Here is a 24,102-nt window from a genome sequence, read left to right as displayed (position 1 = left end):
CAGGTAATCCCTACAGAGCTATTGCCATTAACACTTATGCTTTTAATAAATTCATATCACAACTAGTACTTGTTAGTAGTTTTGGTCAGAATATTATAATCTATTTTTCTAAACCTGTGTGGAGTCTTTTGTGGTGTATTTATTGTGTTACTGTGTGTGTGTGTTGCACAAATACTTTACACATTTCCTTGTTAGATATGCCTTACTGCTCTGTGCTAAACTACCAGAGGGTGAGCACAGGTTATTTTTTATTTTGTATCTAGCTTTCCCTGACTAGAGTGGTGGTTCCTGCTTAGACAGGGTGCATACCTCTGCCAACCAGAAACCCAATTTCTAACAGAACCAATTATTTAAGGAAGCTTCCAACATTCAGACTAGGCATTGGTGTAACTAAACACATGAGGGACTTGGAAAAATACACAGCGATAGTCAACAGCACAAAGCAGAAAATGACCCTGGGTTACGCAAACAAATGGAGTGAGGAAAAAAGAGCAAGGATATAGAGGTTTAACATACCGCTTGTTTGATCTTTTTCTGTTAGCAGGACCCCATAGGTGTTATCAATCTTTGATTTCACAAAGCTTCTTTAAATTGCAAGGGCACTGAAGTGCTTTGAAGCACACTGCCCCTCTCTACACACAGGGGAACATTCACTCTTAACCAGTTGCTTGTGGGTGGCGATGGCACAGGGCCATAGAACATCCTTCTGTGTTGACTTTACTATTACCTGTGTAGACAGCCATTAGCTCTACACAAAAATTAAGACACTCTTCTTGCAAATGACCATCTCCAGATGGTTCCGAGATCATTGATTGTATTTGAGTATTGTTGAGGTTCTCGAGCATGGTGCAGGTTTTGACAGGGTTTTATGGCCAGAACCTGTTCAGGGAGATTACAAAACACACAGCCTCATGTCTGAATGCTGATCTAGCTGTTGCCCTCTAGGGGATGCATATGCAAAGCGTGTTCGCAAGACTAGAAAACTATCTCCCAAAAAAAAACTTTCTCTGCTACCGCTTCTCCTGACAGCATTCTAGAAGATGCCAGTTAGTAGCTACAGACCAGCATCTGCTACTCTTGGCAGCTGTGTTTAGAGAAGCATGGCTGCCTTCCACATTTATCCTGACAATTCCAATTGTCTCGTGCAGTAACTTTATAGTACTGCTGCTGGTAATTTTTAGTATTTTGCTACAGCTGTTTGTAGCGGTGTGTTGGCAGCGCTAATGAGGATATTACTTCCCTGTGCCACAAGTGAAGCAGCAAGTCACTTCTTCACAATTTCACATGTGTGGAAAAATGGTACCACCCTGTACCTTATTTTGTCACAGACCAACCAGACCTGTTGGGTTTGTCAAATGCGACATTATATCCAGCGGGGTGGATGCTTTATAGATTAAGTAGGTTGTAACTCTGTAGAATGCAGAAAAAACAGTACATTGAAAAAATATCCCAGTGCATTTAAAATGGAAAGAGAAAAAGTGGAGTAAGTGTCCAAACAGGCTAAAGGATATAACAAACAATGAAATAGTCAGAAGTAGGACATTAGATTGACAACTGAAAGACAAAGGAAAACCCAAAGCAACAGACAAGAACACAGGGAAATTTAAGAGAGTACAGATGTAATGACATTTATTAAAAGGCATGCTACAACAACCAGTGTTGTTAGGAAAAGATTAAGTATAGATACTGAAGTAATACTCAGCAGATACACAAACTGAAAAAGGAATGAAATACAGTTTACAGAAACTTAAATTAACCATGCACTACACCGTTAGAAAATATGTTTCTTTAATATTTAATCTTCTCTTTGCATTTATAACATGTCATCTCAACAGACACAAGTAATCCTTTCCCAATTTGCAATGTCACAAACGGCTTTACAAATGAAAGCTGGTTCTGTTGCTTATCAAAATATACAAGACAAATGTGTTTTTTTTATTTTCTTATAAAAACACTTTTACTTTAACTTGTTCCCGAAACCCTTTTTGCCTGGTAAAAAAAAACTGTTGTTACAAATATTTACAGCATTTACTTGTGTCAGGTGCACACTCTTACCAACTGAAAAAAAGGAAATTTTACGGACAGTTTGTAAAACAAACGGAGTGTGTTCCAGAGGCCCCACTAGCCATATATATTTAGGGTTACAGTACTGATAATGTTAACTTTACCATAATATTTCTTAACATTTGGTTCTCTTAATTCCAATTTCTCCCACCACACCCATGTTTCCCCAGGTCACTCTGAAATTGGTTCACTGGCTGGTCAAAGAAATGAGGAAAAAAGGCCACTCTGTATAGTCTCCTTTTGCAATGGAAACACAAACGAAACGTTACTACATAAATTTCTCAGTGAAACCAGTAACAGATAGTCTTTGGTTGGTGCAATGAGGCAACATTTTAATACAAAAATGTGTATTTGTGAAATATTGTGACTTGAGCTCCTGTGAGCAGAGAACGGACCTGAACAGATTTGTTTACAAACACTGGGTAATATCGCAAAATTCTCAAATAAGAAACGCCGCAGTCCAGAATCAAACACTAATACCCCAATGCCAAAATGACTTGGAAATGTATTTATATTGATACACTACAAAGATGAAGCTCGTTCAGTTCGATATTTAGCAACTTCTGGCCGTACAAGGACTGGCTTTCACTAATGGCTTGTGTTGCTGGTCTTTGCCTTAAAAAGAATAGTTGTGTGCCACTCCATCAGGCAAGACACTTTGAAAGCAGCAAATACAGAGCATGCCATACAAGTGGCCTGTTTTATACAATACAAACAAATTGGGCGGGTGGGGCGTTGCATGGTGATGGGGAGGGAGGGGGGTGGTAACTATTCATGATGTTTGAACAGGGAATAGAGCGAACGTGTAGCATAGGTGAAAATGTTGCAAAACCACCCAAGTATCAAATAAAACTAAATAAAGCCGCTAATGCATAAGATGTGAAGAAATTGTTACTCTGCATTCTGACAATCTCGAAGTTAGGGACACTGTTCTGCATTCTTTGTTTGCATGACTCTCTAAAAAGAGCAAATAAATAAAACATCTGTTTAAGGCCTTGCTCTCCCTCTTTCACAACTGATTGAGATTTTTGCTGCTCTATTCATTCATGCCAAAAATTGATATTAAAAAGAGAAACTATCTTTTGAAGTTTTTAAGGATCCTCCTACACTTCTGTGTTCCTTTATACGAAGGTCACAGCCCACAATCTCTGCTTCCCCGGTTGTTTTAATCAATGTGTTAATGTATATCTTGGAAGAACATCATTTTTCAGTAGGGATGACAGGGACGGTGAAGTGAAGTTTAAGTTAGGGGGACAAGATTTAAAGAGTACCTAAATCAACAATACTTTGTTCAGCTCCTCGCCATCCCTGGTCGCCTGGTAGGCAAAGTACAGATGAAAAGAATAGGGAGGGTGCAAGAAGGCATGCAGAAATAGAAATTAAAATGTTCAGGTTTCCTAGGACTTTCTGGACAAAGGAAACCTCAAGATTAGAGAAAGAATGGAGGTGGTGAAACAAATGACAGCAAAAGAGTAAAGGAGAAGTCCAGTATCGGCACATAACTTTGGAGAGCCACTGATGCTGCACCAGATCTTGTGAAGCGGGCACAGAGTCACTCAAGTGCTGCCAAATTGTTTATTAGAGGAAGGTGTAACCCAGAATAATTTAAAAAGGTGTTTTGAGGGTGACCAAAATAGCAGCATAAAAGCTGCAGAGATCACTTTAAAATGAAAACAGATACAAAAAAAACGTAAAGGCCCAACACTGTGATCAACGAAAAAAAACAATCAAGGTTGTCGTCACATTAAAATTGTGCAAGAGGGCATCAGGAGGACAAGCGTGCCCGCTTGAAAAGAAGGAAACTGCTCTGGTAGAGGTGCAAAATACTACAAGATTTTGTCTCTACTGAAAAAAAATTACTGGTTTGTTAGCAGGCAAGGCTTAGGGGGCACTGAGCCTTATAGGGCACAAGGCTGTTTGTTAGTGACAATAGTCACCACACATGCGATGAATAAAACATTTTAAACTATTTTTTTCCAAAAATAAGGGTTACTCAAAGGGAGGCTGTGAACGAGGAAAGCGTAGTAGGAGAGAAAATGAAAAACCCTCACTTGGTTATATGCATTCCCATGAATTCTAAATTATAAGCACACATTATTGGGACAAATAAGGTGCTCTTCTAACAACGTTGGTAACACACAGATAGGGCGACAGAGGTCTGGTATGTCAATGGGCTCATGAACACATGAGGCACCCATTTAAACATAAAGGTACAAAACCACTATTTGGCAGGTTCTAGTCTGACATGTAAAGAGGATTCCTTTCCAGTAGTGAACGAGGGAGAGCAGCCTGTAGGAGTTATAATACCCGAACTGTTGCATTTTATTAGGATGACCTTTGTTCAGGGCACATAGTGAGCTAAACTTCTGGTTTTACAAATACAAGAGAGATGACTATCTGAGGATATAAATGCTCAAGTAGAGAATGCACTACTTGCTTTAAGGTGTCTGGGAGGTCTAACAGAGAGAAAAGTTGCACTTAAGAGGAACTGAGACATAACTTATAAGGAGTACAATTCACTACAATGGAGAGTGGACAAGTTTCTTCACACAAGAGGGCACAAATTTACTTTAAACATGACTATCAACATGATGCAGATATTTAACGGAAAGTTACAGTAAAGACTATTGAAGGCACATATACTTTGGTCCAGTTTTGTTTTTCCTCCATAAACACCTGAAAGAAAACTATATCCCTAAACATCTTTAAAATTTAAAATTTCTCTATGCCCTTCTTGTCTGAATCCAATGATTTAAGACTGGAAAAAACAAGAGTATAGTCTTGGTTTATAAATAGCCATTCTGGCAACAGATTGCAATTTCCTTTTCAATCAAGCCTAATTTAGTATCGTCAGACCTTACAATATAAAATGTAAGCATAGGCTGTATGAGCTGTAGTTCCCGTTTTAGATGTCCGTTTTTTGTAAGTTTAAAAGGAAACAAAACATGTAATGCCTGACAGTAACGCTAATGCCAGCAACAAACAAAACATTAAAAAAAAATGAAAAAATGCTTCAGTGCGGTGTTCAACTCCATAGTCAACCTTGAAGAAGGTAGAAAAAGTCACAAAACTAAGGTTTCATTTGAAAAGACTGCGGCACAAAAGGTCACCATTTGCCAACATCACAAGAGAATGACCTCTGAGCACATCTGGGGATTTTTTTTAGCTGAACAATAGAATACATAATCAGATGAGATCTAGTATAAAATCAAAGTCTGTGATGTAAATCCCAATACTCCCTTTGTGAATGTTATATGGTGAGATCATAATATCGGTACTCTATAAACCAAGGCTGATCTTTTTGCATTGTCACAGAATTCTTGCTTGGGCAAAGGCGATGTCGAGTTCTCCAAGATGGCCATAAAAAAACACCTTAAGGCGGCTACAGAAGAACACCTTTGCTGAGTGGCTCGAGGGCATTTCAGTACCTCTTCCCCATTTACATTCAAGATTTCTGTTGAGATGATACATTTCGAGGTTTTTTTTTTTTGGGCGATTGCCAACTCTGGTTTCTGCCACGGGAAGCAAAGTGGAATAGATACCAACGTCTACCACAAACTACCCAAAAAGGCCACATTCATGATCTCCAACAAACCCATGCTGTGCTTCCTTGTGCTCTTGCAAGTGTCCCGACCGAGAGCACATTAAAGTGAAAAAGGTGGCAGGGCAAGGTTATGCAAGATTGACAAGAGATGCTGTTGCGGACTGTAAAGTAAGTTTAGTTGGGAAGTTAAGTTTTGTTCCTTTGGTTCACCCCAAAGGAGAAAGCAAAGCGAGAAGTGAAACTTAAAAAAACACAAATGTCATTCTAAAATTCAATATTATAATAGGAAATATTTTGTGTATTGCTAGATTCTACAGAGAAACCACATGAGACCAACACCTTATTTCAAAGCTAGGAATTCTTCCCCCTCAGTAATACATAATTAACAGCACTAGCAATACAGACCAACTAAATGGATAACCACAAGTTACACTATCATGAAAGACAGAAACAGAGCGATGGATAACTTTGCCAAACCTGAAGTCCACTGTAATCTCATTTGCCTCACAATCACAGGAAAGCATGAGACATACTAAACGCAGGTCTCCACAACACAAAGAACATGCATTCCAAACAAGACCACCAAAGCAAGCGCGATATCAATACTGAGCTGTTTCAACACAATCTCAATGCTCTTTTCTCTATATGCCTGGCCATTTAATGCTCTACTTCAATATGTAGGTTTACATCCTAATTTTAACTGCTGTTGTGATTATCATATGAAGAAAATCTTAACCAATAATGTCAGGTAGCCAGGCTTCATATACTACATCCAAGTTGAAAAATGCATTTGTATCTGGTCCTCCCCCACTCAGATGCAACATGTGCACTCTTCCCTGTATACCTTTGAAGTAATTTGTAAAGTGCAATAAGGTTTTAAAACCTGAATCACTGATCCTATTTAATGGAGAGCATAATGTAACATTGGCCTGGAAAGGTTAGAGAATGAGTCATGATCCGCTACGTTTCCAACACTTCCATATGTTACAATGACTCAAAATTACATCCAAAATTGTGCTTGAAGGAAATGCGTGCTAGCATCATACACGGATGTGCGACAGTAGTCTATGCTGTGCTTAAAAGTCACAGGCGCTTTCTATGGTGTCTATGGCACCCAACTGTTTAACATTCAGAATGAGGAGAAGTGGCTATCACGTATGGGAGGAACCAAACTCTTTGTTATCCAGGTGAAAAGGCCAGGGAAAGGGAAAGTTAGCAGGTTACAAAAGAAAAAGCATTTGGTGGAAATAGAGACCAGGAGAATAAAAACACTTACTGCCCTTCTTAACAGACTGAATCCTAGTTGTGCTTCAGTATCTTCCGATAGCTAGGCTAGAACCGAAACAACTGAACAGAACAGGCCTATTTCACATTAAAACAAGCTACTTGCAGTGCAGCTGGAGTAATAACATTGTAGCACTTTCTGTGCTGTGGTTGAGATTCATACATAGTCTGACGATTTACACAGACTATAGCTACCCTGAATTCTACAACTAGATTAAGGCAAGGGCATGACTTACGGTGTTGTTAGAAACTGATCTAGTGTCCCCAAAAAGACACGCTTCACTGATTACATATCGTATTACATTTCTGGCCACATATATGATATCAGTGGCATAAAGCAACTTTTCTGGGGAGCCTGTAAAATATCGTTGGGGGTCCCTTAGAGTTCCTCCACCCCCAGCAAAACTGTCCAAACAAACGCATGTTTCCCTGAGTCCCCATTTCAAGCAGCAGTTATGTCTGGGAGCTTCTGGACTGCTGCCAAGATATAGGACCTTCAGTTTTAATGATAGTAAGGTTCTGTTCTGCTGCGAAGAGTTTGACGCATCAGGAAAAGACGGTTTACTCTATTTAATTTAATTGTGGGTTTATATAGCGCTAGAATCGACTCCCGGAGGAGTATCTCCGCTCTTCGACCGCTGGGGAACCCGTCCTGGCTCACCCCGAGAGATGGTCCCTAATGGGTATCTCTAAGGTGTGACCAAGCATCCCCGGCGGTCTGGGGGGGCCGTTGTGAAGATGAGGCAAGCTAATGCCCAGAGTTGCCGAGTGTGGTCCCTGACTGAAGTAGGCACCGAGGCAAGAATTATCGAGCCCGCTGACCCTGGTCCACGACCCTGCCGCGTCGGGAATCGAACCCTGGTCCCGGGCCGTCCTCTGCTTACGGGTCTGCCGCCTCTAACCAGTGAGCCACACCTCTCCACTAGGAGTGGGAATTCCTCGGCACCATTGGGGTTGCGGGAGCACTTGTTGCCCTTATTAACGTAAGATAAATGAAGCAAAAACGAATAAATTTAAATGAACCACAACATTCAGTGACAAGCTAATAACATGTAAAGCAAGCAAATACCTACATTCAGCCCAGCTCTACATTAGTGATCAGCTTTTTCTTACGAGCTTAGCAAGAGCCAACCAACATTCAACGATAATTATCAGGGTACTAAACTTTCTACACCGTTCTTGTGTTGAATGCTCAGTGCTAAGGAAAAAGAAAGACAATCCTGAGATATTCAAACAGTTTACAGACTAGATACATCTGCTAAAATGTAATTTCATCTTCCATCCAACATCAGTGTCAGCTGACTGCCATTCAACGTCATTTGATGAGACCCATCAGATGTATACCAATTGACCTGCGTTTCAATTAATGCTCCTCTATACCAATAGCAACAAAAAAATAACAATACTATACCATATTGAAAACCATTAAAAACATTATAGGAAGAATTAAAAACCAAAAAGACAAAAAAATAAATCACTCACTCACCAAGCCCAAAATACAGTTTTTAAAGATACTTTAGATACAAACCTAACCTATTGTTTCATTAAAATCACATAGTAAGGCACATAATAAGAAATTAAGTAAATACACAGTAATTCTGATCTAAGTATGAGAGAGAGTATAGTGGTACAAAAAAAAAAACCTTCCGGTGTTGATGTTCTTTTGATTATACACCTTACCAAAAATATTTCTTGACAAATCTATCAACCCATGTGACAGATCTGAATAGTTTCCTTAAGACTGTAAACTTTTCAGCGAGAATATTTAATGATCTTTGACGGAATATGGACTATTTGGTCCTTTAAAGGTTTATCTCCAAAATTAAAATATCCCCAAAAATCTATTGGAGAACATTTAGGGGTGCAAATCAAAATTTAAAAATACACTTTGGTCAATCAATTATTAGCTTAAAACGAACGTTTACATGACTACACGGGATGGAATGTATCATCAGAATCCTGTCTTTGCTTGCAACAGGCAGGCACTAGTTAGGGCACATCTGTCACCTGCCACATTTGGACTAAAGAAGTATGGCTTCTGGGAAAAGTTTCAGATAATAGCTTAATATCTGTAGGGTTGATATTTCAGCATTAACAGATACATGCATTTCAATGAAACTTGAAAGTCCAGAGGTAACTTCACCTCCTTTGCAAAGAGTGAAATCAGAAACTAACCAACATTCATGTCTACTTTTGATCCAGGAAGTCTTCTTTTCTCAAAAGCTAAGCCTCCAATGTTTGGTCAATACACCTTCCATGATGCAAGAGCTTACAATTAAAACCTCTGACCCCTAGTGTACAAAAAGTTTCTCATTTTACACAACCTACTTGTCACTGCTTCCAGTGCTGTCCAATGAATGGCAGAAATCTGTTAGGATTGAGTACGAGACTTGGGGAGTAAACAATTACAGCATAAAGAACATAATCAAAAATATTTTGGGTCATTGCATCAATGATAAGATTTAGCAAACTGTTATGGTATGTTTGAGATTCTTCATACAAATACACTGAAATCTAACAAAGTAAAGTTAAAGAACAGTAGACGGTGTGTCCTAAATTAGACAATTTGTCAGAAGATTAAAAATTCAAAAATGTAAAGTACCCGGAATGCCAGCCCATAAGTTATTTTTTCAGAGTAGAATAAACTCATGCGTATTTTTAGATTATTGCACAACAAATATAAGCATCAAGAAGTAGTGCTAAACAAGTCATTCATTTTAAGGCAGTATATGTACATATCTAATGCCTTGAAATCCTAGCCATCACAAGATTTTTGTTTCCGTAAGTGGCTGATTTCAAATTCTGACAACTATACAGCCAGAAGATGCAAGACAAAAATAAATACAATCGAAACATGGAAACATTCATAGCAAACATTCTCATGATCTTAAAAATGTTGTGCATGGCTGATTTTGTACAGGAAATAAAAAGGCAGTCTCTAAAACTGAACGCTGACAAGCAAATTTGACTGTCAAAGCAACCATTTCTATTGAAGGTCACCTCAGAACAATAACTGTGGCTTAGATTTGAGGGTTGACCACTTGTTGGCGGACTTCATTTTAGCGTGACAAGATCATTACTTGATTCTGTGTTTGTGGATATATGGAATATCAAATTCAGAGTTTTTAAGAGGCAGAGGTGGTCTTAGCTGCTTCAGTCTCTGTCTGAAAAAGGTACTTAAACTGAGTCCAGTCTTGAAAGGAATGTTCACAGAAAAGTCAGATTGTAGATTTCGAGAAGGAAACTCTGAGGTGGTGACTTTCTCCCAAGTCATGATTATGGAGCTCTATAAGGGCCAGAATTGCTTCTTCCACTGATCCCAGTTGAATTAGGGCCATCTTGCGATCTTTTCTGGAGTTGAAAGAAAAATCAAAGTTAAACACTTTAAAGTTCTCACATGCCAAGGCAACAAAAGAAGCCAGACAACTCTCATGATTGCAGGTAAACTTTAACCTATAGCAGCTATCAAATAATTAGAAATGCCGACAAAGTTGTATCAAGCATTGAAGGACCAAGGCTGCCTCTCCTACTTTTTTACATAAGCACCTTCAAGAAAGATCTCTGCCTTAATATGACTTTTTTCAAGCAAAAAGGAGGAAGATGCCTTGACCATGTTCCATTACCCCTCTTAGTTCACTTCCTGTTTGAAAACAAAGTTCGACCCCAAACTTACTGCCTTTTAATGATGCAGTGACAGGAACAAGATCTTCTCCGGTCTTCGCTTGGCCTTCAAAGCAAGATACCCAGAACCCAAATTTAGATACCATGTGCAAATTAAAAAGGATACATTTATAACTGTTGGTTCGGGGGAAGAAAACCTTTTCCTACAAAGGAGCACTAGTTTTCCACAAACTAGCTAATACAGAACCCAAAAGAAGCCCTCATCGCAAAAGATACCAAAACGAGAAGCTGCTAGTGTTTTGCAACATAAAACGTATAAACAGTGAAGTGTTTGTACAGACAACAGAACATCCAAAGCTACCTGAATTTCCATACACAGACAACACAACGTGGGCAACTTGTGATGGTCACAAATAAGAATAAAGCAATCAAACTGGTTCTAAAATCATGCACACAGTCCATGTACAGATAACAAGAACAGGCAGATGATTCCTCTAAGTTAATGCATCGTAATCATGTAAGCAGTAACTCCATTATTTTTTAATGTACATCCTTTCCAGAGAGGCTTGCGACATTGGTCACTTCCTCAGTCTTCAATACGCTGTTCAGATTCACTCTTCTAGAGGCACAGTAGGACGCATCTCGCTTACTATATACTTTTGAAACCCTTCAGTGTTTACCAACTATTTTGTGTTCCTCTACCTTACATCCCTCTCACTTGATTCGCTCCACCATGAACACCACCCCAGTCCTGTCATAGGTGTGAAGAGCGACTGTTGGGTGTATTTGATCAATATACTGCCTGTTAAAGCCAATAAATAATGTTCAGTGTTTCTATGACAGGCATCAATAATGCTTTTAACACTATACTGAATACTGTTATGACACTCAATGAACAGACTGCAAAAACATTTACTTGTGCACACACTCATGCATCAAGGAATTCTTAACAATGATAGCTCAAGACATCATCGAATAAGTGAATATCAAATTTATTACAGGAGTCATGATCATCCTTTTGAAGCATGCCATCATCAAACCTTCCTGGAGAGATGTAAAGTAGGCCCCAAAGAGCCATCCAATTATTTGAACTTTTTAAACCTTTCGAAAAACATGCAAACCCATTCATAGGGTGAGAGGAAGGGAGCACTAAACTCTTTAATAACACTATAAAATGATGTCCAAACTGAGTAAAAATGAAAACAGGCATTGGCATAGCCAATAGGTCTCGCCTTTGGGACCTTATAAGTGTTTAGCCATGCAACAGTTGCATAACTAAATACTTATAAGGTCCCAAAAGCGAGACCTATTGGCTATGCAAAGCGGCCGCGAAAGTTAAAGTGATCGCGACCACACATCAAAGCGGCCGCGAAAGTGAAAGTAATCGCGGTAAAGCGCGGCGCCCGCGCACATGCACTGTAGCACTAGGCTGGCCTGGTAGCACTTTTTGGAGCCCTCTCAATAAGTCTCGCCAGACCAGCGCATGCGCTGGGTCAGGCGAGACCTAAAGACTGAGCTAGTTCATTAGGACCAATAGTTTTGGAGAGGTATGGGTCTAACAATATTCTGTTGTTAAAAGATGTCATTTAGTAAGAAAAAATTAAAATGTGATGGACAGATATATGACCTTAATGTTCAACTAGGTTTCAACTGCATGCAATGACATTATCTCAGTCTTGTTTTCAGAAAAAGAACTTGGGAAAGACAATTTTGTAGCACTTTGTTCGCCATCTCAACTTAAGATAGATACCAATAGTGCGGTTTGTGATCCAACTGAAGTCTATAAGCGGATATCAAACTGTTCATTATACCAGTGAAAGAAATTTAAATTCTTAAACGGAGTTATAAAATATTGTTCTCTGCGAAGGACTTGTTAGTCTCATTTAACTCTGACTGAATCAAGGCACGTAATTCGCTACAAACGAAACTTCGAGGTCGACGCATTACGGAGATGTAAACAAGAAAACGCAAGGTATGCGAGCACACCCACCCACCAACATGCTTTTTTACTAGGGTGATAATCAGATTTGATCCGGTTAAAAACGTCTAGGTTCCTCGGATACCCGATTATCGCCATAACAATGTATCGTTAGCAATGGGTACAGATGACTGCTTAGGATACTGGACTAGAAGCCACAAAAAGTTCGAGCACCAGACTAATGATTTCTCACTTAAGAATCATTGTAAGGTGTGACCTATTGATTCACAGGTGAAGAGTCCATTGTTAAGAACAACTGTAGCAAACATTTGAATTCAGGGCTAGTGATGATATTTGTGGAAGCAGTAAAAGCATGGAGGCAGATCTCTCAAAGCTTGAAGTCCAAGGTTTCAAACCCATTCCTAAGAGAAAACAAGACTTTCCGTAAGGAGTTATTAAAAGAAGCCTTGTTAAAGTTCAACATTATTAAATGCTAAAACCGGTTTGCATGACTATACGGACACTGTAGATCAGCTAATTCAAGCCAGTCGTATTTATTGTACAAATTAAACATTCATATTTAGGTTATAGACTAGGGGGGGGGCAATAACACATAGAAAAGCAATTCTATTTTCACATACAGCACTGTAGAACAATGCAAACATTAAGATAGATAACAATACTAGAACTGCCTTTTAGCATAGATATATGTCTAGTGCTACAGTAGTGAGAAGGTTAATGCCACTAATTGGAAAGTGAACCAAGCAAAGTCTCCAATGAAAAATCTAAAAACGTTCAACTTGGTAGACCGATGCAAAAAAATAAGCAAAGGACAAAATACCCTGCAACAGCAAATCACCTGGTGGTATTTTCAGCCACAAAAAAGAAAAGCCATGGAGAGGATGCAGCACTGGTTTGGTGTGCTTTCGGACGATAATGAGATCATGCTACAGCCCTAGCTAGCATCAACTCTTCTAATCAAATGGGATCCACACCAACGTCCTGCAGAAGTTAAACAATCCTGCTGTAACAGCAAGACTCATATGTTCGAAAACTAAACAAATATAATGGAGGCATTTGATAGTACAGAGCAGGAAGCTTGCTGGTAATAAATAGAATATGCTACTTACCAGTATGCATCTGTTCTTGGCATGTAGAGCTGCAGATCTACACACTTTTGCATAGATCGCCATCTGGTGTTGGGCCCGGATGTTTGCAGTTTGTTTTTCCTCTTGGAAAGTCTTTGGAAGTCACGAGGTTGGTGACTCCTCCCATGGTTCGTATTGCGCATGGGCTTCGGCTCCATCCTCAGATTGTTTTTTGCCAACAGGGAAAGATGGAGCGTAGTAATAACAGTGAAGAAACCCATGTGTGTTGTATCTAAATAAGATAGACAGGAACAGATACAGGTAGCCGAGGAGGCGGGTGGGCGTGTGTAGATCTGCAGCTCTACATGCCAAGAACAGATGCATACTGGTAAGTAGCATATTCCGTTCGAGGCATATGAGCTGCAGATTACACACTTTAGCATAGACTATATAGCAGTTCCCAACCTTAGCGGCGACCACCGGTATCTGTTACAGTGGTTTGAAATAGTGTTTTTAGTACAGCCTGGCCCACACTAGCTTGTTGCTTGGTTTGCACATCTACACAGTAATGTTTAGTGAAAGTTTGCGGTGTTGACCATGTAGCTGTCTTGAAGATATCATCTAATGGGATGTTCCCTAGAAAAGCCATAGAAGCCCCCATCTTTCTTGTAGAGTGGGCTTTAGGGGGAACAGATAGCGTGCGTTTTGCTTTGTGGTAGCAAATCTGTATGCATTTTACAATCCACCTAGCTATTCCTGATTTAGAGATGGGGTTGCCTTTATGAGGTGGAGAGAAAGAGAAACAGTTGCTTTGTCTTTCTGAAAGTTTGTGTTCTCTGGATGTAGTAAAGTAAGGCCCTTTTAACATCCAGTGTGTGTAGAGCCCTTTCTGCAACAGTTTGAGGTTGCGAGAAAAAAAACGGTAATTCTACCGATCGGTTTAGATGAAAGGGTGAGATAACTTTGGGTTGGTACGGAGGACAACCTTGTTCGGGTGCATTTGGAGAAAAGGTTCTTGTATAGTAAGTACTTGTATTTTACTGACCCTTCTAAGGGAGGTGATGGCTACTAGGAAAGCTGTTTTCCATGTGAGGAATTGCAGTTCACATTTATGCAAGGGTTCAAAAGGCGGTCCAATTAGCCTTGTGAGCACTATATTTAAGTTCCACACAGGTGAGGGTGGCACCCTGGGAGGAATTATTCGTTTTAGGCCTTCCATGAAGGCTTTGATGGCAGGCACTCTGAAAAGTGATAGGTGCTGTCTGTTTTGTAAGTAAGCGGCAATTGCTGCGAGGTGTAGCCGAATGGATGTATATGCTAGGTTACATCTTTGTAGGTGTAGTAAGTAGCATATGATGTGCTGTATGGATGCGTCTAGAGGGTTGATTGTGTTGTTATTGCAATAAACAACAAATCTTTTCCACTTGGCAGCGTAGCAGGCTCTAGTGGTAGGACGTCTAGCTTCTCTGATAACATTCATACAGTCGGGGGGAAGGTTAAGGTATCCGAACTCTAAGATTTCAGGAGCCAGATCGCAAGGTTGAGCTGAGCTGGGTCCGGGTGTCTGATCTCTCCATGGTTCTGGGTTAGGAGGCATGGTGAGAGGTGTAATTTTTGGTGTGGCACTACTGAGAGTTCCAGCAACATGGTGTACCAGAGTTGTCTGGCCCACGTTGGAGCTACTAGAATGAGTGTAAGGGAGTGATGCTGTAGCTTTCGCACCACTAATGGAATTAGTGGGAGAGGTGGAAAGGCGTATGCAAATTTGCCTGACCAGTTCATCCATATCGCATTGCCTTTGGACAATCGGTGTGGGTATCTGGCGGCGAAGCTTGGGCATTTTTTGTTTTCGTAGGTGGCGAATAGGTCTATTTGTGGATGCCCCCACATTTGAAAGAACGGGTGAAGAACTTGCGGGTGAAGTTCCCACTCATGGATCTGCTGCGTCTGTCTGCTGAGCAGATCTGCCATGGTGTTCTGGACTCCTGGGACATGTTGGGCTAGGAGAAAGATTTTGTGTGGAATTGCCCATCTCCATATGCTCTGTGCTAGTTGAGAGAGCTGTGGAGAGTGTGTGCCGCCTTATTTTTGGATGTAGTACACGGCGGTCATGTTGTCCGTGCGGATAAGGACTGCCTTGCCTAAAATCTGTGTGTGAAAGGATTTTAGGGCTAGAAAGATTGCCAGTAGCTCCAGATGATTGATGTGGAGTAACTTCTGTTGCGGCGTCCATGTGCCCTGCACTGTGAGGTGTAGTAGATGAGCTCCCCAGCCGGAGAGCGATGCGTCTGTTGTCAGGATTATTTGTGGAACCGGGTCCAGGAACGGTCGACCTCTGGAAAGATTTGTGGTGTTCCACCACTGCAGAGAGCGATGGGTGCGACCGTCTACCAACACCAGATCTGTCAGTTGCCCCTGGGCCTGGTTCCATTGGTGCGCTAAGCACTCTTGGAGTGGACGCATCTGGAGTCTTGCATGAGGCACTATGAAAATGCAAGAGGCCATCATCCCTATCAGTTGCATAAACACTCTTGCTGGGAGTGAGTGTTGAAGTATGAATTTTTGATGCAAAGCCTGAATGCTTGCGATCCTTGACGGATTGGGGTAGGCAATGGCTTTTGAGGTGTCTATGGTGGCACCGAGGTATTGCTTTATGTGGGATGGTGTTAGCTGGGACTTTTGGTGGTTCACCGTGAAGCCTAGTTGGTGAAGTAGTTGGATTGTAGTGGCGGTGTGGTGTACACATTGGTTGTAGGACGTGGCTTTTATCAGCCAGTCGTCCAGATACGGGAAGACGTAAATGTGCTGACTTCTGAGGTGTGCCGCTACTACCGCTAGGCACTTGGTAAATACCCGTGGTGCTGTTGTGACCCCGAATGGGAGCACCCTGAACTGGTAGTGTTGCCCGTCCACTACGAATCTGAGGTACTTTCTGTGGGCATGATGTACTGGAATGTGAAAGTACGCGTCTTTCAAGTCCAGTGTGGTGAGAAAGTCGTTCTGAGAGAGGAGCGGAAGTACCTGTTGAAGTGTTACCATGTGAAAATGGTCTGAATGTATGTATGTGTTTAGAGGCCGGAGATCTAAGATAGGTCGTAGAGTCTCGTCTCTTTTCGGTAACAGAAAATATAGGGAGTAGACTCCTACATTTTGCTGATCGTGGGAGACCTGTTCTATTGCGTGTTTTTGCAGGAGGGAGATCACCTCCTGTTTTAGTAACGTGGAATGTTCTTGTGACATTGGGCGTTGCCTGGGTGGAATGTTGGGGGGGTAGATGTGAGTTCCAGGCAGTACCCGGAACGAATAATTTGGGTCACCCACTTGTCTGATGTGATGGACTCCCAGACGTGAAGGAAATTTTGTAGTCTGCCCCCGACCGGAGTGGGATGGTCTGGGGGGAGCAGGGGAAAGTCATTGGGTAGGCGGTGTGGCAGAGCGGGCGGTATTTGTTTTGCCTCTGCCTTTATTGTTATTTCCTCTATAGCCGCCTCTTTGGTAACCTTTTGTGAAGGTGGACTGAGGAGGGGATTTGTAGGACGTGGATGCGCTATCTGAGGAATAGCCTCTGCCCGTGCCCCGAAAGGAAGAGCGGCAAAAGGAGCGTCTAGGAGGGTGTGACTGTAGGGCTCCCATAGACTTCGCCGTATCTGTATCTTTTTTCATCTTCGAGGGCCTCATCTATCTTTGGACCGAATAAATGTTCCTCATCGAACAGGTGGTTTAATATGGAGGCTTGTACCTGGGGTTGAAAGCCTGACACTCTCAGCCAAGCGTGTCGACGGAGTAGGACACTGGTGTTAATGGCCCTGGAAGCTGTGTCTGCTGCGTCTAAGGAACAGCGTATAGAGGTATTGGTTATGGTCTTACCCTCTTGGATTAATTTATTGGCCCTATTTTTATATTTATATGGGAGATGGTGCATGATGGTTTCCAGTTCATCATAATGCGCTCTGTCGTATCTGGCCAATAGCGCTTGAGTGTTGGCGATACGCCATATATTAGCTGCCTGTGACGCAGTGCGTTTTCCTGATGCGTCCAGGAGCTTTGATTCCTTGTCAAGTGGTGGTGCTTCGCCTGACGCCTGGGAATTTGATCTTTTTCTTGCGGTGGATACCACTAGGGAATCCAGTGGCGCTGGCCCTTTGATGTAGGCAGGATCTGTGGGGGCAGCTTTATACTTTTTTTCTATGCGTGGGTTTAGGACCCTAGCCCTGACTGGGTCTTTAAAAACCTCTGGCGCATGTTTTATTACCCCTTTGAGCATAGGTAGTATATCAGTAGACCTATGTGCTGTATCAAAGGTATCTAGGAGAAATTCTTCCTCTACTGGGTCAGTGTGTAGCTCTACCCCGTGATAATGCGCCGCCCTCTGAAGTAGGTGGTGAAAACCTAGTGAGTCTTCAGGTGGCGATGGCGTGGATGGATATAGGTCATCTTGTGGGACATCTGGAATGTCTAGATTATTATAATCATCCCAGGGGTCTGGGGATCCTGTAGGGGTGGGGTCTTGTGGCACATCTGCTGGGTCGTAGTAAGGGTCCCCCTGATCAGCATGGTCTGGAGACTGGGTCAGAGAGCGATGAGGCAGGGGTGGAGAAGGTGGAGGGGGTGGAGGTGGAGAGGGTGGAGGAGGTGGAAGAGGCGGGGAAGGCACTCTGAAAGGGGAGGTAGCACAGTCCTTCCTCTTTGGAGGTGGAGGTGGAGCTGGTTTGTCCAAATGTCTTTTTAGAAGATAGTGCCAAATGTCCAGTTTTGGGATCCTTGGTAAGTGTCTTTTGCAAAGGATCCGGTGTAAACAGTTCTTGCGACATTGGTTGTTCGGTCGGCGCCGATGTTTTCGGGGCCAACGGCTTCTTAGGCTTGTCTGTGCCGTGCTTTTTGGGAACCTCCAATTTTTTGTTCGGTGCCGAGACAGGCTTTGGCGCGGGAGTGTCGGTGCCGAGGGACTTATGATGTTTAGTCGGCACCGAGAGGCTGGGTTTCGGCACCGAGGGCTTTGGTGTGGAGCTCGGTGTCGAGGTAGAGGCCGATCTTTTCTTCGGTGACGAAGGGTGTTTTTCCGCACCACTGGCAGGCTGGCTCGAGCCCGAGCCGCCGGAAGGCTTACTTGGCTTCGTCACAGGGCCCGAAGGTGGGGTGTTCGAAGCAGTGTCTTTGGTCTTGCCTAGGCCCGAAGGCGTGACCGAAGCCTTTTTGGGTGTCGGCGCGGGTGTGGGAGGGGGTATTTTACTCACGACCCTCTGCGCCGGGGTGATGTCCTCCACATCCGAGTCGTCTGCTTCGGAAGCACTGACGAGGTCCTCTTCGGTGTGCTGGTGTCCCAGAGCTTCGACGTCGTCCCCGAAGATGTCGACTGGAACGTAAGTCGAGGAGTGCGCCATTTTCCGTATGGCCCGTCGGTCTCGAATAGTCTTTTTGGATCTAAAAGACTTGCAGGCGGGACAGTCTCGAGCCTCGTGTTCCGGGGAGAGGCAGAGGTTGCACACCTCATGAAGATCTGTGTGGGGGAATTTGGACCCACATCGAGGGCACTTCTTGAATGGAGTTCTTTCCATCAGCCGGGACTGGAGCCTGGATAGGCCCGAAGGCCGCCATCGATGACTGGAATGGAAGGTGCGTCGAAGAAGAAGGTGATTGAGGAGATCAGTATCTAAACAATACCGCGGAGAGCGAGGATTCCGCTTCGATCGTCGAACTGGAATGTTCGGAACCGGAGCGCGAAGTATTACATCCGAGCCCGATGGCGGAAAAAAACAATCTGAGGATGGAGCCGAAGCCCATGCGCAATACGAACCAAGGGAGGAGTCACCAACCTCGTGACGTCCAAAGACTCTCCAAGAGGAAAAACAAACTGCAAACATCCGGGCCCAACACCAGATGGCGATCTATGCAAAAGTGTGTAATCTGCAGCTCATATGCCTCGAACATAACTGTTTCATGAAGAAAAATACTCACCAAGTCATTAGGGTTTTAGGCATTAAAGACCACAGTGCCCCTAGAATGTGTGCAAAAAGAGGAAGGATGCTGCAGTCAAGATAGGTTATGTGTGTATTTACACCAGGCATAAGCCAAAAGATGATCACAATCATTGCTTAGAGTGGCTGTGTGGGAATGATCCACCAAGCCTTCAATAATAGTCTTATGCCATAGTAGGTCATCAGCTTATTTAATAAAGCATGGACGGTTCTCATAACTACATGTGGAGATGGGTAACTGGTAGTGCATGATCCAAATTCATGCAAAGGAATTAAGCCAATACAGTGAGTTACATGAAAACTAACAACCAAGGACTACATAAGCCTTTCAGTAGACTAGGACAACTGAAAGATCTGGACATGAGAAAAAAAAAATCTGATTCTGCCAATCGAATTCCTGTCTGAGTACAAACAAAATAGAAACAGCTAATTGCAATTAAATACATCTTTGACAGAGCTGAGCTAGTTTTCTGTTAAGTGAAGAGACGGCTACCTTTATCAGCCTTTCTCTTTAACATAAGAATGGTGAACTTGCATTGTGATACAAATCCAAAGACCAGTGAGGACAAACTCAAGATTTAAACTACTGCTGATCAACCAGAACTATCTCCTAAGTGTTATTGGAACACAGAGTCTCCCTGCACCTTAGAAGTACTTCTCATTCTATCATAGTATGATCTATGTGCTAGGTCTTTTGTGATGCTCTAAAATTTAGTGTATGCCTTTCCTTTTTCTAGCAAGTTCCCATGAGAAGGATCCGTGCCTCATCACAAGCACAGCCTGTAATACTAGCATGCAGAAAAACCTTATAAGTAGGTCACACACACGAACCTGTGGGCAAGACAGATTTTGATGTCTGTAATTTACTTTACAGCTATGCCAACTCAACAAGGATCTGCATGTGGCGACTAAGTCATCCTGACCTGACCAATATTCACATTCAGAGCTAGGCAAATAAAGACATATGGCCAGTGCCTGAATACTCCTATAGACCTGCCATCAAGAAAGGAGCAGGGGTACAAATGGTACCTTTGATACAGGCATGGACAAAATGGGCTCACAGTGGGAAGACCAAGTCATGGACAAGTGAACAATATGCTGGCTTTAAAATTGGCACAGGTGGAAGTCCATGCCATCATCTTGCAAATCAACTGGGCAGGCCTAGGGTTTCTATGACCAACAGATATCGAATTTGTGCACTCTGTCGAAGAATAGCCAGTGTGGTAGAAGGTCACTCTTTCTAAAGATGTAAAATATGTAAGATGTTACATTTTATTTCAGAACACCTGATGCTATGAGGTCCAACATGATGCTATGGATAAATATGTGTTGCACATGACCGGTGTTCCGGTGTTACTGGTCTGCTATCATGGCTAGCATCATCTGAACTCACTGTGTCTGAGATTTATTTAATGTACAAAGAGAACAGCATGGTGAGGGAAGCTGTTCATGCCAAGGGAATATTTTACCATAGGCACAGAGTACCAATGTGAATGGCTGCCCTGAGTACACGGACAAGATGCATCCATATCCTTTTGTCAGATGTTCAATTAGCTGTGCAAAAATCCTTTTGTGCAATGCATTAACACAGATGAATGTGGACAGTACAAGCATACATGTGTCACCTACATCGCCAAATGGCTTGATAGTGTAATAATAATTTGTCTATGTTACTGCTTCTTTAACATGCTGCGGGGAGATCTCGGTGGTGACTGATGCCGGGCTGCAAGCAGATTTAGGGACTGCTCCCTCAAAGTTTTCAGTGCCATGGCCCAGCAGTCGGAGCACGACTTTGGGTCATGGTTGCGCTCCAGGCACCAAAGACATATCAGATGGGGGTCCGTAACAGACATGGTGCGGTGACAAGCACTGCACTGTTTGAACCCAGAGGTTTTCTTACTTGACATGTCCTACGCACCAAAACACGTTGACAAAAAGTAGAAAAAAACTGTCAAAAAGTGACATGAGGAAGAACCAGGTCGGATGTCGTCTCATAACACCACTACCATAGATATGCAGGACACATATTCTGATGACATATGCGATCAGATAGCTGACTTCTTTGTCAATAAAGTCGAGAAAATACATGCCACTTTTTCAAACCATGTCATAGAAGGGAAAGAACCACTCCTTACCCAAAAAACCACGCTCACACGCTTCATCACTCCTGACAAAGAAAAGTTGATCAGCATTATCACTAGTATCCATTCAGGATCCCCTAATGATGTGTGCCCTTTAGGTAAAATTAAAGACATCATGAACAACGGTCTCATTGATCAAATCAGACACTTGATCACTTTGTCCTTTCAAGAATGCTACGTCCCAGAAGCATGGAAGACAGCACAAGTCATCCCTCTCAAAAAAAAACCTAACATTCCGGTTACTCAATATCAAAATCTTAGACCCATCTCCCTCTTGCCACAATGCGCTAAGATTATAGAAAAAATAGTCAATAAACAACTGATGACTTTTCTAGAAGAAGGAAACATACTTCATCCGACACAATCTGGTTTTAGACCTGGATACTCCACGGAGTCGGCGGTTCTTTACTCCACAGAGTGCATTCGCAAGATGGTAGATGAGGGGGAGACAGCTGCACTTGTCATGCTTGACTTAAGTGCAGCTTTCGACACTGTGCTTCATGACACCCTGTTGTCCCGACTATCAGACATTGGAGTAAGGGATCATGCCCTTGCCTGGTTTAAATCTTTTCTCTCCAAAAGATCATTCCATATACATTGCCCACCCTTCAAATCATCTTCTCGCGACATCAGCTATGGGGTCCCTCAGGGCTCTAGTTTGAGCCCTACCCTGTTTAACATCTATATGGAACCCCTAGCTCGAGTCGTAGAGAATTTTGGGGTGGGCATTGTCAGTTATGCTGACGACACCCAGCTCATGTTCAAACTCACCCCAGACAGCGAAAAATTTGCCACCAATTTTACTAGCTGCATGGCAGCGGTCGCCACCTGGATGGATAATAACTGCCTCCGTTTGAATGGCGACAAAACGGAGGTGCTAGTGGTAGGGAATAAAACCTCCATATGGTCCCAGGCTTGGTGGCCTACTACTCTGGGCGATTGCCCCCACCCAGTCGAAAGGGTCAAAAACCTAGGAATAATGATTGACTCGGATTTGTCGGGAAGAACAGAAGTCAATAAAACAATTGGCAAATGTATGGGCACGTTAAAAATCTTACGTAAGACTATTGATCTTGTTCCCATTGAAGCAAGGAAAACGTTAGTGCATGCACTGATAACGCCCCACCTGGATTATGGAAACGTTCTCCTTTTAGGTGCGAACCAAAAACAACTGCACCAGCTTCAATGCATTCAAAATGCGGCTGCCCGCATGGTACTAGGTCTACCAAAAAGAACATCCGCTACAGCAACCTTGTCCAAGCTTCACTGGCTTCCAGTTAGAGAAAGAATCAGATTTAAGGCTCTCTGCTATGCCCACAGTGCACACAACAAAGGACCCACTTATTTGAGAAATCTTCTAACTATCCACCGCCCTACCAGAAACCTCAGATCCTCGGGTATGTCACAATTCAAACTTCCCCGGATCAATAGAGCAAGACTGGGCGGTCGCTCCTTTAGTTTTCTTGGAGCAAAGCATTGGAATGCCCTGCCAGTTCATCTGAGAATGGAACCATCAGAAATTCCCTTTAGAGCTAAACTAAAAACTCATCTCTTCCCTTATTAACATCTCCCTGTCTCTCTGTCTCGGTGAGCTGTAAGGAGTTTTTTGTCAGCAATTAGCGCGGGGATACACAGTTGTGCAGCCATGCGCTTTATAAAACGCTTTATTATTATTATTTATTATTATAATCTCACAGTATTACCTATAGAATCTTTATGGAGGAATCAATGTAACGTGAAGCATGATTTGCATATCAAGACTTTAATCTGTAACTGTGTTATTGCAAGTTCAATCTGTAACCAATAAACAGAATTTTAAAAAAAGTGACAGGAGGTAGCTCCCTTAGACTGATCTGCGCTGGCTGGTACAGAAAGAAACAAACTGACGTACATGTTACTTACCTTTGGTAACGATGTATTTGGTAGAGACGATTCTAGCCGCAGATTCCTTAACATAGAATTATCCCCAGGCGTGAGACTGGATCCGGAAAAAAATTCTTCTGCAGCATCTCTGCGCGCCGGGGGGGCATCACCTCGTGACTCCGCCCGATGTCGTCCGCGGACGGGACGTCAGCGAGGTCACATAAGTCCCACCCCAGCGTGCTGACGTCAGTTTTCTTCGGAAAACTTTTCCGCGCCACAACAAGGAGCCATCACAACTGTGAGAGCATGGGAACAGTGTGCGAAAAAGTTAGTGAAACAGAAAGGGAAGAAGCGAATGGTGAGGAACAGCACCATTGGGGACAGTGCCAAGCACTGCTTTACGGAAGTCATGGAAAGGAAAGAGCAGAGCATCGCTCTGAGGAGCAACCTCGCACAGCGAAGGCAATATCCCCTCTGGAGACAAAAAAACATGTGAAAAATGTCGGGCAGACGACAGAAGTCTGCAACCCCAATCTATAACAGTGAAGGGCAACAAGTCCAGAACAGAGGAGGAACAACAATGTATCTCTAGACAACACCATCA

General features: G+C 42.6%; 1 protein-coding gene across 5 annotated transcripts in view; it reads right to left on the bottom strand.

Moving 5' to 3' along the window:
• Window positions 1-1,771: 1,771 nt before the first annotated feature.
• Window positions 1,772-24,102, bottom strand: part of PTBP3 (polypyrimidine tract binding protein 3) — a 683,480-nt gene continuing 661,149 nt past the window's right edge. For all 5 annotated transcript variants that reach the window (XM_085641272.1, XM_085641268.1, XM_085641270.1 and 2 more), the window contains one exon: window positions 1,772-10,243. In XM_085641272.1, coding sequence (XP_085497398.1) covers window positions 10,111-10,243 — 133 coding nt within the window. In that variant the 3' untranslated portion in view covers window positions 1,772-10,110. The remainder of the gene's footprint in view (window positions 10,244-24,102) is intronic.

This window comes from Triturus cristatus, chromosome 2_2 (genome assembly GCF_964204655.1).
Source record: "Triturus cristatus chromosome 2_2, aTriCri1.1, whole genome shotgun sequence".
Lineage (NCBI taxonomy): Eukaryota > Metazoa > Chordata > Amphibia > Caudata > Salamandridae > Triturus > Triturus cristatus.
The sequence above is the reverse complement of the archived record's forward strand: the minus strand, read 5'-3'. Positions and strand labels throughout refer to the sequence as shown.